The sequence below is a fragment of the Entelurus aequoreus genome, linkage group LG10 (assembly GCF_033978785.1).
Source record: "Entelurus aequoreus isolate RoL-2023_Sb linkage group LG10, RoL_Eaeq_v1.1, whole genome shotgun sequence".
NCBI lineage: Eukaryota > Metazoa > Chordata > Actinopteri > Syngnathiformes > Syngnathidae > Entelurus > Entelurus aequoreus.
Window position 1 is genome coordinate 15,518,027 of NC_084740.1, and position 20,079 is coordinate 15,538,105.

At 39.7% G+C, this 20,079-nt stretch overlaps 1 protein-coding gene across 1 annotated transcript in view; it reads right to left on the minus strand.

Moving 5' to 3' along the window:
• LOC133659118 (SCO-spondin-like) overlaps positions 1-20,079 on the minus strand; it is a 158,891-nt gene that overhangs the window by 128,661 nt on the left and 10,151 nt on the right. The window contains exons 3-17 of the mRNA XM_062061851.1: positions 18,495-18,539; positions 11,888-12,002; positions 11,721-11,808; positions 9,730-9,918; positions 9,554-9,659; positions 9,266-9,493; positions 9,097-9,189; positions 6,014-6,205; positions 4,478-4,588; positions 3,889-4,081; positions 2,743-2,879; positions 2,426-2,650; positions 1,035-1,176; positions 844-967; positions 361-552 (exon numbers count right to left, since the gene is read on the minus strand). Coding sequence (XP_061917835.1) covers positions 361-552; positions 844-967; positions 1,035-1,176; positions 2,426-2,650; positions 2,743-2,879; positions 3,889-4,081; positions 4,478-4,588; positions 6,014-6,205; positions 9,097-9,189; positions 9,266-9,493; positions 9,554-9,659; positions 9,730-9,918; positions 11,721-11,808; positions 11,888-12,002; positions 18,495-18,539 — 2,180 coding nt within the window. The remainder of the gene's footprint in view (positions 1-360; positions 553-843; positions 968-1,034; positions 1,177-2,425; positions 2,651-2,742; positions 2,880-3,888; positions 4,082-4,477; positions 4,589-6,013; positions 6,206-9,096; positions 9,190-9,265; positions 9,494-9,553; positions 9,660-9,729; positions 9,919-11,720; positions 11,809-11,887; positions 12,003-18,494; positions 18,540-20,079) is intronic.

Consider the following 20,079-nt stretch of genomic DNA (forward strand, 5'->3'; position numbering starts at 1 on the left):
TTCCAGACGCACCTTCGACAAGCATAAAATATGTTCCTTTATCTAAATTGCAATTACTGTATATATTGCTGAAAGTGTGCTACAGATTATACATGTGTGCTGCATATTCAACAACACAGGTTGGAGAGCTTGAAAACATGAATATGGATGGAAATTTGTGTTTTCATAGTGACATGCAAAATCCTTATTTAAGTGGGACGGTCTGCACAACTTTTGCACTTGTTATAAACTGCGCACACAGTCTTAGTTGAACAACACGCCAATGAATAGTACATGCAATTTAAATTTTGCACACGCTATTTAGCACTTGTTATTTGGGATCTTAGTAAATCAGGAGCTATGTGTCATTGTCTAACTCACGATGCCTCCTCCACGGCAGTAGAAGCCACGAGGACAGAGGGTGGCCGAGCGACGAGGGTCTCGAGCCAAGCCCTGGGCGCAGAGAAAGCCCGGGGGACACACCATGACGCTCAGCATGACTTCCTCACTTGTGGTCTCGTTACTGCAGAAGTGGCCCGGCAGGCACGGGGAACACTCCGCAGACCCTTCGTCCTACACAGGTTAGAGAATAAGATGGTTGACGTTATCGGCCAGTATGGGGGAGAAAAACCCAATGAGATGCAAAAGAAAGTAGGGAAAGAACTCAATAGAAAGATTAGGATTCGACGACTGGAGCAAAAAGATGAATTGTGATAAAACTTTTACTGCCACTCTCCCCTGACATCTTCAGATAGGTGACTAATATAAGACACATCACTGTGGGAGGAAGATCTAAAAATAAGCCTGGGCTGAGACTACAAACATCCGCTGTCTCAGTCGACCAGTCACAATAGGTAGACTTACGGAGTAGCTGCCGGCTCCACACGCTCTTGGGTTGACAGTGGCTGAGTGGGCACAAAAATAGCCCGCCGGGCAAGCGGAGCAGTCCTCCACTCGCTGACCTCCTTTCAGACGGCGAAACGTTGCACTAGATGGGACAGGGGGTTGTAAATACAGAGTATGCATCTTCTCTCTACTACTTAATCAGTGCTTACGGTGGGCAAGGGCCAGGTTTGGAGGTGCCTTCAGGACAGAATGAGCCTTCAGGGCAAGGCAGGCAGTCTTCTTTCTGCCTGTTGCCCATGTGGAGGCTGTACATGCCTGCAGGGCAAGGAAACTGGGTGCCATATGCCGTCCCTGAGGATGCAGCATTAACTTTAAGTTATATGCACTTGAATGACTCATAAATTCACTTTCCAGGAGAAGAACTATTGGTTTGAATCCCTCAGACTCCAGCAGTTGACTATGAATTGTAAAGTTCCTACAGCTTTGATATATTACTGTGTTGACCCAACTATCAGATGACCCTTTATGTCTTATTTTTAGAGTGATTAGTTTGTTTTGAGCTGTCTCTAAAAACATGCATTCGAGACTCTAAATTGTCCATAGTTTTTTGTCTATAAGAGCTTTGTGATAGTAGCTATTGAGGAGTACAAGTGGTATCGCAAAATGGATGGATGGATGTTTTCCAAAGACTGCTTCAGTGATCCCTATTGTCTTAAAATTTGCATCATTACTTTAGGAGAGTTCATTGACAGTCATGATTTACTAAATTTAATTATAGTACTCGGTAAAAGGTTTATTTTTAAGACCAAAAATAGATATTCACTTAGTATTACTTTCTTTAAAACATTTATTCAGCATTTTTTAAATTTAGAAAGTTATATGGTTGAAACCGATAATGATGCCAAAAAACATAAAAGTAGATGGGAGGTTCTCAAATGCTTATTTTGAAAATGTAATTTTGTTTATAGATTATATGCAATCTGTTGTTGTAATTTGAGTGTACATAAATGAAGGTGTGTGTTGCTGAGAACGACCTGGACATAATCTGGAGTGGACCTGGTTTTAAGAACCATTTAAACAATCTAATTTCCTTGACAACCTGGTCTGATGAAGATAATGTCCTTTATTTTAAAACAAATAAAAAAAAACGTTTCTTGAAGAAAAGAAAGTAACATAAAATAAAAATAGTTACATAGAAACTTGTAATTAATGAAAATTAGTAAAATTAACTGTTAAAGGTTAGTACTATTAGTGGACCAGCAGCACACACAATCACGGACTGTATCCCTTGCAGACTGCATTGATATATATTGTAGGAACCAGAATATTAATAACAGTTTTTTATGTTGATTAAATAATAATAAAAAAAATTAAATTGCATCATCACTTATCCTCCCTTGTTTTTGCTAAATTGCTAACAATCTTTAAGACACAATTTTTCCAGCAGGTCACTGGTGTGTGTGTGTGTGATTGGAAGAAAAGCTCTGCCTCACTTGTAGAGAAATTTCATGGCGCTGTTTGTTTGTTTGCATGTATAAAGACTTGTTTTTAGGCCTTACAGTACACTGAGGTCAATACGATTTTACACTTCTGCGTGTACCTTCGGGACAGTAGTGTCCAGAGCTGCATCGTCCCGAAGGCGATCCTGACCCGACCAAACAATACCAGCCCAGAGGGCACGGCTGGCATTCGCTTTCACTTTCTAATCCACTTTGACTGCTCCAAGTCCCCTCTGGACATTTGTACTGGGTGGGGAATTTGGTGCCAGGTGGACAATAATGTCCTACAGAACAGGAGAGTGGGGGTCTTTGGATACCACCTGTTCCTAAGAAACAACAATATTAATTATTGACGATTTGAAACGTGTTATTTATTTCGATAACACAAAAATAATATACAAATACAGTATATGATAACCTCGAAGACAAGCATATCTGGCCGGGCACTGCTGACACTGGGAACGATCCGTGGTGTCCATGCGGTTGCTCAGTGTCCCAGGTGGGCATGCATTGGCCGGGGCGTTGGGTTTAGAAGAACCAGGCGGACACACAAACCTGTATTGTTCACAAAAATATACACACACAGTAGACGTTACACAATTTCAAGAGAGACAATGAGCTGTATTGTAAAGTCCGCTTTGACAAAAAATAATAACGCTCAATTTTGCAAGGAAAATGTAAGGGTGTAGAGTGGACAACCATTGTGTATCCCACTGTACAGACGATGGTGCCTCAACTTAAGAGTGTTTTGAGATAAGAGCTGGCTCTCGTTTTGAGTTGCAAGCAAATACTTGAGAAACAAGCATCCCCGCCATTAGTTGGCCTTACAGATATCACAGTGAACCACATAAAAAACAGACAAAACATATGGTCTTACTCGCTAGCATTAGCATATAGCTAGAGATGGACACAGCTTTGTTTTCCAACCATGGGTGGGAAGAAAGTGTTGACAAGAAAAAGCAGATAATATTCATTCAATTAAAGAAATAAATCATCAAAAACAGCAAGGAATTTGAGCGTACCACTGCTGGTCTGCACTATACTGAAGCAGGAAGAGTCTAACGCGAGCTAAGAATGTTAAAATATATCTGAACGGCAGACATTTAAACATGAAAATATGAAAAAGCTGATGATGGTGTGTTTGACGAAGAAGCAGCTGGAAGGAGATACCATAGGAGTCCACTCTATAAGGTAAATTATTTACATTATCATTAAATGATTATTTTTTTTAACTACTGTAAATGTTCGTAGTACATTTTATTGTATTGTTTTTATACAATATTTCTTATCTAAAAGTTAGCTTTTCATGTTTAATGTTAAAATTGGTCCTTTTTAGGGGTCAAGGCACCAATTGATTTCAATTTATTTCAATGGGAAATATTGATATGAGATACAAGTGTTTTGAGTTAAGAACTCCATCACAGAACAAATTAAGGTCGTAAATTGAGGCGCCGCTCTACTGTACTCAAGTTGTCTTATATATCCGAGTGTTGTCTTACAGAGCAAATTTAAGTTCTGGTTCTGGTCTCGCCAGGCAGTCGTGCCTAATGAAGTGTCTCCTCACCCCTGCATGCAGTCTACATCTGGAGCCCTTAGAGCGACCTGAGTGCAGGCTTTACCCGCATGGCACTCTCTGCAGTCAGCCAACTCCGCCTGACCCTCTAAAGGGTTGAAGGAGCCCGGTGGACACGGCACGGGGTCACTTGCCCCCGCGGGACAGTAGAATCCAGCCGGGCATTTGAGACAGTCCTTGAAACCTGGTCCAAAGACATTGCTGTCATACTGGCAAGTAAGACACACATGATTTCATTCAGCTGAGGAGTGCAACCTATATTTTAAAGCAGATAAAGAATTAGATAAAACTGATGGAGTTTATCATGCATAGTTTCAACTCGCTGCTTTTTTTTTTCTTCTACATAACATGTCCCTGTCTGCCCTTTTTGCGTCCATCCGCTGCAATTCATCATCTTTACCTTATGATTCATTGCAGCTGTATGGACACTGGCATATTTTTTCATATAATCACTAAGCTGATATGTTAAGGAGAGGGGTTTTTATAGGGCATATAGGAGCATCATGATTAAGCAGTGAATGACAGGAGGCATGAAAAGATGCTTGATTATCAGTTTGTGTAGAAGAGCACGTAAACCAACTTATGGCTCCTTGATTTGGGGTGAAGGTGCCTGGAGGACACACAACTTCCTCTCGAGTGCCGGCAGGACAGAATTTTCCTCGAGCACAGGGCAAGCCAGGAGCTGAAGAACCTATCAAGACACAGGCAGCAAATATCCCACTGGTGCATTTTAAGCCAGAGCATTACGCTTTAAAGGCCTACTGAAACCCACTACTACCGACTACGCAGTCTGATAGTTTATGTATCAATGATGAAATCTTAACATTGCAACACATGCCAATACGGCCGGGTTAACTTAAAAAGTGCAATTTTAAATTTCCCAGGGAACTTCCGGTTGAAAACGTCTATGTATGATGACGTTTGCGCGTGACATCAATGGTTGAAACAGAAGTATTCGGACACATTGTATCTCAATACAAACAGCTCTGTTTTTATCGCAAAATTCCACAGTATTCTGGACATCTGTGTTGGTGAATCTTTTGCAATTTGTTTAATGAACAATGGAGACTGCAAAGAAGAAAGCTGTAGGTGGGATGGATGTATTAGCGGCTGGCTGCAGCAACACAACCAGGAGGACTTTGAGGATAGCAGACGCGCTATCCGACGCTAGCCGCCGACCGCATCTATGATCGGGTGAAGTCCTTCGTCGCGCCGTCGATCGCTGGAACGCAGGTGAGCACGGGTGTTGATGAGCAGATGAGGGCTGGCGTAGGTGGAGCACTAATGTTTTTATCATAGCCCTGACGAGGTCCTGTAACAGCATTGCTAGGCTTCGACAGGCGGCACAGCATTAACCGTGTAGTTACAGGTCCAGTGTTTGGTTCGGTGTCTCCTGATAGTAGTATTGTTGATCTGCTGTCTATCCTACAAGTCAGGGGCTTATTTCTTTTGTTTCTATCTGCATTTAAGCACGATGCTATCACGTTAGCTCCGTAGCTAAAGTGCTTATTGTCGTGGAGATAAAAGTCACTGTGAATGTCCATTTCGCGTTCTCGACTCTCATTTTCAAGAGGATATAGTATCCGAGATGGTTTATAATACAAATCCGTGATCCACAATAGAAAAAGGAGAAAGTATGGAATCCAATGAGCCCTTTTACCTAAGTTACGGTCAGAGCGAAAAAAGATACGTCCTGTACTGCACTCTAGTACTTCACTCTCACGTTCCTCATCCACAAATCTTTCATCCTCGCTCAAATTAATGGGGTAATCGTCGCTTTCTCGGTCCGAATCGCTCTCGCTGCTGGTGTAAACAATGGGGAAATGTGAGGAGCCCTTCAACCTGCGACGTCACGCTGCTTCCAGTACAGGCAAGGCTGTTTTTTATCAGCGACCAAAAGTTGCGAACTTTATCGTCGATGTTCTCTACTAAATCCTTTCAGCAAAAATATGGCAATATCGCGAAATGATCAAGTATGACACATAGAATGGATCTGCTATCCCCGTTTAAATAAAAAAATTCATTTCAGTAGGCCTTTAAGAGCATTTTGTAATTACCCTCCTGTTTTTTAAGTATGTCTTCCGCAATGTAGGTCAGCATTCATGCTGAAACTTACCTGTGGGACAAAACCGTCCTTCGCTGCATCTTTTGCATGCTGCCCTACTTGTCTGCCCCAGTTGTTCTCCTGCTGTACCAGCTGGACAAGGTGACCCGTGAGGGGTAGAGGTGCCCTCTTCACAGTAATAGCCTGGTGGGCACAAGAACTGGGTGGAGGGCCTGGATGAGCGACCTTCCAGACAGTAAAACCCTTGGGGGATAGGACAAGAACACTTTTAACTAGGGATTGGTACTGAATTTGGTAATTTTAGGTAAAGACCAAATTCCATGTAAGTACCGATTCACATACAATCAAACAGTACCAATTTCCTATAACATAGCGAACTGCCTCTTGTTAATGTTGCAATTTTCCATTTGCCAAAGCAAACGTATCAATTTTTTAAGCTAGCTCAATACTAATTCACATGAGATATGCCTTAGGCATGCTACTGATTAGCATTGGCGATTCTACATAACGTTTTTACACCTCCAAATTTGGCAATCATCAAATACAAGTAAAATCAGATGGATGGTACAATTAAACAGGTTGGTGAGTAATAAGTGCAATACTTGCAGGCAAACACTTTGTACGGCCCAACCAAAGTCAAGGCTGGCACATTCAACTGAAGAGCAAAGACTTATTCCTGGCCACGGCAACACACTTAGGACAAACTGAAATGATATGATTGCATACTTGCAAATGAGACTCAGAATTTTCAGAAAACAACATATAACAACTGAATAGCGCCATTATCATTATCAGTTCAGTGTTAAATTAATACAATTAATTGTATTATTTAAAAAATAACATTTATTACCGCATGAACACATACAAAAGTACCAAAATTGGCACTGTTGATTACCGATAACGGGAATTGGTACCATATCAGTCCAAATGTGAAAGTAACCCATAACATAATACAGTACACATAATACACCATTTATATTTAAGTAACCATTTTGATCCTATAGAAATTAAACGTGGACATAATTTATAGTCATACTTGAATAGTGTACAACCTGTATAGCAGTATAGATTTATCCACTGAAAATAAGTAAACACAATGGCTGTGCGTTGACTCATTATTGTCTAAATAGCTGGTTGTCATGTCTGTGATCATGTTTTTGTTTGGCCATGTTCTGTTTGGGTTTTGGACTCTTTTTAGTTCCTGTTTGTGCACTCTTGTTTGTTTTGTTTCCATGCCAACTTATTAGTTTCACCTGTTTCCCGTTTTGGACTCGCGCACCTGGTGCCAATCATGTCATTGTTATTTAAGCCTGTCAGTTTCTGTTGGTCGTCCTGGCGACATTACTTCTGTTCACTCTGCTCATGCCATTGTCATGCTGCCATAGTTTCATGCTGTTTGTTCTGGTCACAATAAGTGTTATTTGTTCATGTCCATAGTTTTGCCTTTGTGCTAGTTTTTGTTTCATTAGCCAAGTTTGTACTTCCGCCTTGTGCGCGCCTTTTGTTCCTTTTTTATAGTAAAATTAAATCATGTCTCTACCTTCACGCCATGTCCACTCCAACTATTCTTGCATCTCGGGAAAACAAACACCCCAAATTCCACGTCATGACACTGGTAAGATGAGCGAGGACAGATAGTTCTGCCTACCGTCAAGCATGGTGGTGTAGCATCATGGTCTGGGGCTGCATGAATGCTGCGGTTTATTTAGGAGAAACATGAATCCCAACATCTACTGTGACATTCTGAAGTAGACTATGGTAGTTTTCCAACATGAAAATGAGCCAAAAACTTTCCACTATGGTAGGGCAGTCTTTATATAGGCAAAAATTAGACAATTTGAGTCTGATTCATTCATTCAATCCCCCACGTGCAGCAGAGAAATTGCTGCTTCCAGTCGCTGCTTCCTGGTGTGACGTCAAGTCAGCTGCTGTGTTTTGGCCTCCCACATCTCTTATTATATCAAATCTATTTGTCTGCACACAATAATATTTTTACTAATACTGTTTAGAGGATGTTTCGACATTGGAGGCGTGATCGAGGCCCATCGGGACGCATTGCTGTCAGACACAAAGCTTGCCGTGCAATCGCACGCCTCTTGCTGGCTGAATCCAGCAGTTGGCCTACTGGAAATTGGACACGGCACCCTGAGGTATGGCGCTCCTTTAGTGAAAGGTAAAGATCATTCCGATGGTCCACAGACAGAAAAACTTTGTTACGACTTTGACTTCCTGTATTTAGTCAAGTTAGATGTCCTCTTGATGCTGCACCAAAGCGAGAACCTCACAAACTGCAGTTTAGGTCGAAAAAGTTACATATCATATCTTTGTTTTGTTCACTTTAGTTAAAGACAAGCTGTATTTATTTTATATATATATTATTTAATTAACTTTAGGGGATTTATTCACTGTACGGTATACGTGCTAAGGCACATATCGAGAGAGTACGGCAAACTGGGTTTCAAAGTTGGTAGCAGACATGGTGCCCTGTAGTCACATGAGGGGCTTTTGACCAAGCATTGATTGATTGATTGAAACTTTTATTAGTAGATTGCACAGGGAGAGTATGGTCAAAAGCCCCTCCTCACAGGGCGCCAAGTTTGTTACCAACTTTGAAACCGAGTTGGCCATACTCTCTCTATATGTGGCTTTGGCATATATGTGACATTACTGACATCTAGTGACCAGTCAGTATACACTACTACATATCATCCATCCATCCATCCATTTATCCATTTTCTTCTGCTTGTCCCTTGGAGTCGCAGGGGGGCTGGAGCCTATCCCAGCTGCACTCCGGCAAAAGGCAGGGTAGACCCTGGCCAGGTTGCCACCTCATCACAGGGCCAACACACACAGACAGACCATTCACACATCATCTGTTTATTTTTCTTTAAAAAAAAAAAAAAAATGCAATAAATTCGACCGATCCTTAACTATGGGCATAATCTAACGAATCAGATTTGACTATGACAATCTTTAGTCAAAGACAGTCCTACACTTGGGACACAATCTGAATCTGGACATGTTCATTGTCCAGGTTCATATAGTTCCTATAGAATATATAATAATACTATCAAATTTACAAAGAATTTGCTTTGAGTAATTTGACTTAATCAACAATCATATTAGTGTTCTACCTGCAGGACAGATTGTGCAGTTGGTCAGACCTTCTTTAGGACCATAAGTTCCTGCAGGACAAGGTACAGCTACACCTCCTTCGCAGTAATGACCTGTGTTTAAAACACACAATCGTATCAACCTCTTCCTTTCAGTAGAAATGAACACTGCAATACTTTGAACACTAACCTATTGGGCACACAAAACAGACGGAAACCTCTTTCGAGTGTTTGTATGTGCCTGGTCCACATGCAATGGGTTGACTTGACCTCTGCTCTAGCGGGCTCTTGGGTAGTGCTGCCCCACACTGTGAGGCGGTGTTATTACACTTATGGCATGAAGTCTTGCCCAGTGAGGAAGACGAGCCAGGTGGACATGTGAATGGTTGGGCCATACCACCTTCTGGGCAGTAATTCCCTGTGGTCATTAGAGGGTTATTGTTGTACTGGATTTAGAATGTGGTCATTGTTTCCTTACCTGCAGGACATTGAAGACATTGGATTGTGCACAAATTGGAATAAAAGCCTGGAGGACAGTCATTACACTCCGTGTGATCAAAGTTAGGCTCCTTACCAGGCCCACACTGTGAAGCATGAAGATACAGGAAGCAAGCAGGAAGTGAATACAACATGTGACTAGATACAGTGTGTTACCTTGTGAGCATATCCAAATGTGCACATAGAATCCAGAGGACATGTTCGACAATGAAGTATCCCTTCTGGAGAATGTTTCCCAGGCGGGCATAATAACAGGCTCCCATCAGCTGGAAAGCAGGAGAAACCTGCTGGGCACAGCCTGCAGTCCACTCGGTCGTCAGAGCTGATCAGACCTGGAAAACAAGGCTGCAGCACACAGGAGGGAGTGGTGATATAATACACAGCGCTGGTTTGGAGACACTTTCTTGTTCAATAGCATGAGAAATTGTCTCCAGACTTTTGACTGGTACTGTTGATAAAGCATCATTCCTTACAGAACACGTGATCATTGTGACACAAACCAAGCTAATATATTTGGACATAAATGTTTTCGGTCAAAAATTAAAGGGAGTCAAATGAAAAAATAAACAAATGTGGCGTCTTTATTGTGTGAATGCTCCAAAGCATTCACACATATGGTTTTCTACACCAAAATCCATCTATTTATTATTATTATTATTCTCCAGATTTTGGCGCGCTCTACCTTCCACATTTTTCATCCGATTCAAAGCATTCCAACTTCAAACTGTTCAACCTATTCAGGAATCACGGGCTTTCCCTTGACAAATTCCATAAATTCCCAGATTTCCCAGAATTCCAGGTTTTCCGGGACATGATTTTTCCCATTCTATATGAATTGGCGATTTTTCTAACTTTCACCATTTCCACATTTTTCAACCTATTCAAACCATTCCACCTTCAACAGATTTCACCATTCTGTAAATTCAAACTTTAATTTTTCCAAGTTAAAAAAAAATCCAGGATTTTCTAGAATTCCTGATTTTCCAAAGCCCTATTTCCACCCTTTTTTCTGGCGACTACTCCTTCCATATTTTTCAACGCATTTCAACCGTTCCACCGTCAAAACATTCCTCTTAATCAGGACAAAAAACAAAGTTGGTTTTTGAACTGGAAAAATTACCGGTTTTCCCGAAATTCCAGGAATTCCGTAATGCCATTTCTCAATTCAACATGTTACTACTTCAGCATTTCTTGACCGATTTGGAAAATGTAAACACCAACCATTTCAAGTCATTCAGAACATTCAAGTTGTTTACCATTTTCAAAAAATTCCTGCTTTTCCCAAAATTCCAATTTTTTTCTGAAATTCCCATTGAAATCAATGTGATATTCTACAAAGTTCCACAATTCCCACAATTTTCGTCTGATTCAAACTGTTCCAACTTCAAAATATTCATCCTGTTTGGGAATTGTGTGGTTTACTTCAACGATTCTAAAAAAAAATCCCGGATTTCCCATAATTTCTTTTTTTTTTTTTTGCAATTTCCCCATTCAAAATGAATTAGCCATTTTTCTAAATTCCACAATTCCCACATTCTTCAACCGATTCAAACCATTTAATCTTCAACACATTCAACTCATCCTGGACATTCAAACTACCATTTTTCCACATTCAACACATTTCCAAGAGTTCCCGTTTTTGGTAACCTATTTCCAACCTTCTTAAGTTGGACTACTCCTTTCACATTGTTCAAGGCATTTTAACCGTTCACCGTCAAAACACCTCTTATATTCAGGACAAAAACCAAGTTGAAATGAATGGGACATTTTTCCAAGTTGCACAATTCCCACATTTTTCAACCTATTCAAACCATTCCAACATTAACACATTCCACTCATCCTGGACATTACTAACACTTTCCCAAGTTCCAAACCGAATTCCGGTTTCCCTGGAAATTCAAACTCTTCAACATTCAAACCATTCCAACATTCAAACTATTTCAGTGTTTAAACGATTTCAACATTCAAACCATTTCTAAATCCATCCTACGTTCCATTAGCATTTCAGCTCAGCGTCAGCTTTTCAACATTCAAACCATTCTTACATTCATACTACATTCTGTCAGCATTTTAGTTCAACTTCAGCATTGGAGCATTCACACTCAATTCCTTGAAGAATTGCCACTTCTAGTTTTGGTGTACCGTACCTTGCAATCATTGATGCTGCCTTTCCCTACATATGGATTGAATGTTCCTGGTGGGCATCTCTGAGCAGCAGATATATTTCCAGGACAACTGTAAAACATAAACACATCCACTAAATATCACTGTGTACTTTTTGTATAGCATTGCATAGTGGTTGTTGAAGGCTTACAAATGACCGGAGGGGCACTCTAAACAAAGCTGGTTGGAGAAGTATGTTCTCTCAGGGCACTGATCATGGCCAATCACTTCACTGATGGACACGTCTGCACTTTCTTCAGTGGATTCTTTAAAAAGGTAAATAAATGTTACTTCCAGTATTGCACATTTCAGCACTTTAGTGCATCTTCTGAAGAGACAATACTATAAAAAGGAAACTTGGACATACTGCAGAGTAGTCAGTGTGCAGCTTGTGTAGTAGATTTAACATCCACTGAAAATGACTCAACACAGCCTATATTGTGACTTAAGTGTGAATATTTAGTGTGAGCACTGTTATTCTTACAGGGCCCCTCTAATGGTGACAACACTTATTTCATAGTTCTGGACCTAAAAAGTATGTCTACAGGTAAAATGTCCCCCCAAAATAGACACAGTGGTGATTTTAGGCTTGTTTTCTATCAAGTTTCAGCATACTTTAAAACGGCTGCTTTTATCTCCAAAAAGTGGGTGGGCACGCATCAGCCTAATGACATCACCTACAGAAGAGTGGAGGCAATTGTATATTGTGTAGGAAGTATTTTGATTGCATCGTCATTCCAAATCACAATTTCATGCAACATGTAAAGAATGTATCAATTATATCTGCCAGACGCATTGTTGCAAGTTGCAATAGAACTAAAGAAGGGGTCAGCCGGCATACATTTCCAAATGATGGGAATATGAGGAAAGTATGGACGACACCAGTCAAATTCAATCGCACAAAATGGGACTCACCAAATGAGGAGAGTGTAATTTTCAGCGATCATTTTAATGCTTCTGATTTTGAAAAATAAGTGTTTTGGTCAGCGTTTGGATGGAAAAGATTTTAAAGTGATCCCAAAAATCATGAGCACCCTCGACTAGAGATAGACTGAGTCTGAACCTGTGTAAGAACGGAGAAAGAAAAACAGACCTGGCGATCAAAACCGAGAGACAGTGAAGCCGCCAGTATTCTATTTTGTGTCCACTTCTACTGATGTTTTCCTCATGAAGCTTGAGGAAATGCTGAAACACAAGCTATTATGTCTATGGAAGATGAGCTGGAAGAGCCGGGAGGTGAAATTGCAATTACCGGTATTTTATTTTATTTTTTCTGCTCATAATGTTAACCATATCAGTTTTGTATTAATAATAGACCAGGGCGACAAAATAAATGCATTAGGTGATCAAAATAATAGTTTTAATTGCCTTCTGTTCTGGAGATGACATCACACCCGGTGGAGGCGGCATATTGAGTCTGGCTATGGAAAGGGAGCATTCCAACTAACAGTTAGTTATTTAGTATCGACCCGTTACTCAAAAACTAATTGATATTATGGGAAATGACAAACAACAAAAAATACCTAAAGAAAACTTGTTTTTGAAATTACGGTCATCTATTGGTCCAGATCCATTCTATGTGTCATACTTGATCATTTCGCGATATTGCCATATTTTTGCTGAAATTATTTAGTAGAGAACATCGACGATAAAGTTCGCAACTTTTGGTCGCTGATAAAAAAGGCCTTGCCTGTACCGGAAGTAGCGTGACGTCAAAGGTTGAAAGGCTCCTCACATTTCCCCATTGTTTTCACTGCAGCGAGAGCGATTTAGACCGAGAAAACGACGATTACCCCATTAATTTGAGCGAAGATGAAAGATTAGTGGATGAGGAACGTGAGAGTGAAGGACTAGAGTGCAGTGCAGGACGCTTTTTTTTTCGCTCTGACCGTAACTTAGGTACAAGCTGGCTCATTGGATTCCACACTTTCTCCTTTTTCTATTGTGGATCACGGATTTGTATTTTAAACCACCTCGGATACTATATCCTCTTGAAAATGAGAGTCGAGAACGCGAAATGGACATTCACAGTGACTTTTATCTCCACGACAAAACATTGGCGAAACACTTTAGCTACGGAGCTAACGTGATAGCATCGGGTTTAACTGAATATAGAAACAAAGGAAATAAGCCCCTGACTGGAAGGATAGACAGAAAATCAACAATACTATTAAACCATGGACCTGTAAATACACGGTTAATGCTTTCCAGCCTGGCGAAGGTTAACAATGCTGTTGCTAACGACGCCATTGAAGCTAACTTAGCAACGGGACCTCAGAGAGCTATGCTAAAAACATTAGCTATCCACCTACGCCAGCCAGCCCTCATCTGCTCATCAACACCCGTGCTCACCTGCGTTCCAGCGATCGACAGTGCGACGAAGGACTTCACCCGATCACCGATGCGGTCGGCGGCTAGCGTCGGATAGCGCGTCTGCTATCCACCTCAAAGTCCTCCTGTTTGTATTGCTGCAGCCAGCCGCTAATACACCGATCCCAACTACAACTTTCTTCTTTGCAGTCTTCATTGTTCATTAAACAAATTGCAAAAGATTCACCAACACAGATGTCCAGAATACTGTGGAATTTTGAGATGAAAACAGAGCTTTTTGTATTGGATTCAATGGCGTCCGAATACTTCCGTTTCAACCATTGACGTCACGCGCATACGTCATCATACATAGACGTTTTCAACCGGAAGTTTAGCGGGAAATTTAAAATTGCACTTTATAAGTTAACCCGGCTGTATTGGCATGTGTTGCAATGTTAAGATTTCATCATTGATGTATAAACTATCAGACTGCGTGGTCGGTAGTAGTGGGTTTCAGTAGGCCTTTAAGCTTTGCATAATCCTTTTGGACTTGGAATTCACCAGCCCTGCACATGTTGTTACCAGAATCCTCTTCAACTCCATTATTATATAACGGGAGGAGATGGTGGATATTAGACACCTTGCGCACCTAATTTTTCCTTGAGTTTAATTAAGTATGTCCCTCAGGGGCTCAATTGGGTTCAGGTCTGGAGACATTCCGTCAACTTCACCTTCCTCACCAAAGTACATCCTGGAGGTGTTTAGGCTCCTTATCATGTTGGAAAACTCTCACTCTGCTTCACAATGTCACATGTTTGAATTAATGTTTCACATCAATGAACCACAGTTCCTTAGTGACGTCAGCATCATGCAGCCCCAGACCATGATGCAACCCTCACAATGCTTGACTGTGGACAAGACACCATCATCTTGCACTTGTGTTGCCAGCTATTTTGACAATATTGAGTTGTTTTCAGTGGAGAGATCAATAAATAGATAATAGGCAATAGATCCCCACTATTCGCTGGGATTATGTTCAAAGTCCCTCGGAAATAGCAGGAAAAAAAAGAAAGTAATGGGTGCACCAATTGAAAGCCCTAAAAATCCATATTTTTGATACGGTAATACCTTGTTAATCGCCGTTAATTGGTTCCGGATATGACAGCGATAAATGCATTTAGTAGGAATCATAACAAAATAAATACATTTTTCAACAATATGAGAGCCCTCTACATATTAAATAACACCCTTTAGTAACCATTACTCTTTTAATCAAATACATTAATGCTGCCTGAGGCTGAGCCAATCAGTGGCCACAATACTGAATGGTGTAATTCAATTGGTTTGGTCTCTTTTAGTGGCAAATACTACTGTAGTATTGATTTATTTATTTTTTTTAGATATTTTTATTCTTAAAAAATGCTTAATTTAGGGCAACATTTTTGAAAAATACTCTTAAAAAAACATCCCAAACAATTATTAAATATGTGATGTGGTTGAACCGCAATATTTTAAGTGTGTCGTAAGAGACCATTGTAAACCAAAAATATGACTCTTACAGTCCTCCAACACAATATAAATTCAAGTTGTACACATTAAAAACAATTACAAGCATACACTATCACTTACAAAACGTGCTGTTGCACAACATCACATCTTGTAAAAGCGTGATTGAATTAACCTGTAAGACTTCGCTATCTGCTGAATTTATAGCTGCAAACACTCCTGCCCCCCTTCCAAAAGATAGCGCCATCAAACCACTTTCTATTCAAATGATCATAAACTAGGTACAGTGGTTGCAGACTAGCCCGCGATAAATGAATTTCCGCAAAGTAGGAATCATTGATAAAAAATGTAATATTTTGATAGCTGGAGCAATAAAAAAACAGTTTACTACCTTCTAAATATGTTGTTCAATATTATGACATGAAATAACACCCTTTGGTCACCTTTAAACTCCTTTATCCATTATTGTAATGCTGCCTAAGGCTGAGCCAATCAGTGGCCACGATACTAAACAGCATGATCTCATTGGTTTGGCCTCATCTAGTGGCCAATACTACAGTAGTGTTGATATTTTTAATTCATTAAGCCATTTTATACTTGAAAGTGCTTAATTTAGGGCAAAAATGTTGTAGATTATGCTTACAAAAAAAACTAATCTGCAATGCGGTAAAATATTATAAATATTATATGTGAGGCGCAATGTGGCGAGAGGCGACTTTACTCTAAACCCTATAGCAGTGGTTCTCAAATGGGGGTACGCGTACCCCTGGGGGTACTTGAAGGTATGCCAAGGGGTACGTGACATTTTTTTTAAATATTCTAAAAATAGCAACAATTCAAAAATCCTTATAAATATATTCATTGAATAATACTTCAACAAAATATGAATGTAAGTTCATAAACTGAACATCAAATCAAGTAGGCTATTCCATTCATTACCATAAAGCCAGAGTTTCCCCCATGCCATGATGGTTTGACCCTCACTAAAATGTCTGTCAAAAAGAACTGTGAAAAGAAATGCAACAATGCAAAATTCAATGTTGACAGCTACATTTTTTGTGGACATGTTCCATAAATATTGATGTTAAAGATTTCTTTTTTTGTGAAGAAATGTTTAGAATGAAGTTCATGAATCCAGATGGATCTCTATTACAATCCCCAAAGAGGGCACTTTAAGTTGATGATTACTTCTATGTGTAGAAATCTTTATTTATAATTGAATCACTTGTTTATTTTTCAACAAGTTTTTAGCTATTTTTTACATCTTTTTTTCCAAATAGTTCAAGAAAGACCACCACAAATTAGCAATATTTTGCACTGTTATACAATTTAATAAATCAGAAACTGATGACATAGTGCTGTATTTTACTTCTTTATCTCTTTTTTTCAACCAAAAATTCTTAGCTCTGATTAGGGGGTACTTGAATTAAAAAAATGTTCACCGGGGGTACATCGCTGAAAAAAGGTTGAGAACCACTGCCCTATAGTATGACTTGCACAGTTATAAAAATAATTTTAAATTCAGTTTTACACATTAACAAACAATTCCAAAAATGTGCAGTTACACAACCTCACGGCTTGTTAAAGTGTCTTCCCGCTAGAAAACGTTGAGTGAATTAACCAGAGAGACTGCATCCTCTGCTGGATTTATAGCCGCAGAACTCTTGTTTTTCCTCAACAGATAGCGCCATTAAACCACTTTCTATTAAGTGACCATAACTTCGTTATTTACCTTTTAAAGCAGAGAAAATTAAATCCGTGATCATGTAGGTGGAAATCAGGGCTGCGGAGAACGTTCATGTTTTTAAGAGCAGGCTTAAGACACACCTTTTTGATTTGGCTTTTACCTGATATTATTTTGTGAAGTCATTTGTATTTTACTTTTTATCCTATTAGTTATGCAAGATTGTATTTTGTTATATTTATTTATTATTTATTTACTGTATATATATATATATATATATATATATATATATATATATATATGTATTTTTTTTTCTATTAATCTTTACATGTCTTACTTGTTATTTATTCTTTATCTCTACACATGGTTCTTACAATTTTACAAGTTTTATTATTTTTATTTTGCAACGTTCCTCAGAAGAGCCATCTGCCTCAGGGGTTATCGGCCGTGCTTGTGGGAGCACTTTTGTGTTCTGGTGGCCATGGTCCGATGACCTCCTGGTGCAGATGGCCCCTGTGATAGTGTTTTTTTGTTTTTTTTTGGTTTGTTTTTTTTGTCCTGTCCAGCTTCTCAGGCAAATCATATAGTTGATGTAGATGCCCATATTGGCTGTTCAGATTTACTTTACAAAAGAGAAGTGTGGGATACTTCTCGTATTGCCTTATTTGCATTTGACTTTATTAAATGTATTTATATTATCATTTGGTGCAGCCGGGCCGGAACAGGAGGGGATAGAAAGAGAAAAAAAGGAAGATTGAGGGGGAAATTGTGGAGAAAAGAGGGGAATTAGACAGAGAGACAAAAACAACAACAGCAAACACAACAATAACAACAACAACAACAACAATAGAGCAACATCAGCAAATACGATATGTACAAATATGATGGTAAAAGTGATAGTGTTTATTCACATGTCTCCTCTGTACTCAGCCAAGCAATCATTGGTCCATATAGTTACATACATTTGCGTACCTATGTGATAATGAGGGATATGGGTCACCGGGGTATTGTTTTTAACTTTTGTAAAGCACTTGGCGTTGCATTTCTTTTATGTATGAAAAGCGCTTTATAAATAAATAAAAAATAAAACTTGATTTGATGATCTGTACTGCTGTACAAGCTGTACACTGACTACTCTAAAGTACATTAAAGTTTCATTTCTATGGTATTGTCCCTTGAAGAAAATGTGATGGGTGTGGTCACCTTTGTGAGATACTGCAGTGAGTTCAATAAGTCAAAGTAATATCAGACTTCTTACCTGAAGGGAGTCCAGGCTGGGTCCAAAGCAGACACAACAGTAAATCTGAAAAGAGCAACATTGTCACAAAGATTCCATGCAGTCAACAAACCACAGTCCCCGTTGCCGGTTATGTTCATTCACAGAGGATCGTCTGAGCCTGCGTGACTGTTTAATGTATGAAAGAGACATGCACTCAGTCGCTTGAAAGTGAAAACAAGAACATGAAATGTGATTCCCGACGGAGCCGCCGAAAGTTGATAATGGTGTTCAGTGATGGTGTGTTACTGGATCCTGAGACTTCATAATGCATGAGCGTGCGCTAAAGAGAACTTATCTCTGTTTGGTAATTATTCATGTCGCCTCATGTGCAATTCATTTGGAGACAATAATGATAGAAGAGACGAGAGAAGGATGCTTTAAAATGCTATTTTTTAGATTAACAACGTTCACATCCTGTTGTTTTGAGTGAGGGGTAGCCATGCTTCCTCAGACGTGCAAACCACATCTGTTAGATCATTTAGGTCAAACTTTTTTTTTTTCTAAAATAAGTGCAGTTTTATTGTGCCTTAAAATATCAATGAGTGGGTTGACTTATCATGTGCATATCATCTTTGAGGATGTACAGTTTCAACTGAACTTTTCTTTTGCATATATATATATAGTACCAGGTGCAACACATGGAATGTTTTGGACTTGTTTTGGCAGTTGTTGCAAACCACTTCCTGTACCAGCTTGTCAGTGTATATTTGTACGTTGTATAGTAGTGCAACTTGACAATAGGGGACAAATGGGGGAAACAATGCGGATGCAATTCTATTTCACATTGCTTTGTTTGTGGCTGAAGAAAGGTAAGCTGAATGGTCCTTTAGGAATTAATTGCAGTAATGTATTTTTAATTCTCTCTTTACAGATTGTGTGAGTTGCATGGGGCCCTCTGAGTTACGTTACGTTGCTTTGGGGGACTCTGTCACACTAAAATGCTCTTTCCACTGCTCCACTGGGTTTGTTTGGGGCTGTTGGAGCAAAGCGTCTGTCTCGTCCGACTGCTTAGGAGAAAGAAGCAAGGACAAAGACGACTTCTGCACAGTCGCTCTTATTCTGGCCAATGTTTCCGCCGAAGATCTGAAGTACAACTACTCCTGCTACACACAAGCAAGAGATCACCCTGACCTTAAACAAAAAACAGAGCATGTCGTGATTCTAAAAGGTGCTAACGATTGTGCACTGTTGTATTTTCGATCTAAAATAAAGTAGCAATAACAGATTTAGGGGGAAATTCTGTTTTTTACCCTCCCCAGCTCATACAACTGCCGTAACCTGGACAGTTCCTCCAAGTACTAAAAATGGTAAGTGGTTCATTTCAATACGCGCGTTTACTTTACGCAAAGCTTTTGGTAATAAAAACTGCGGAAGAAGATATACGTGCAAGGCACCCATTGCGTGTGTTTTCAACTTTTTAAGGGAAACTTGCAGAAATCCACGTTCTGACGACCTTTTCACTGGCGGTGGTCGTGGCGCTGATTGCACTGGCGGTTTACATATGTGTGAACCACAACAGGTGCCGCGGCAACGGTAAAATGGATTATTGTGATTGTGTACCGTC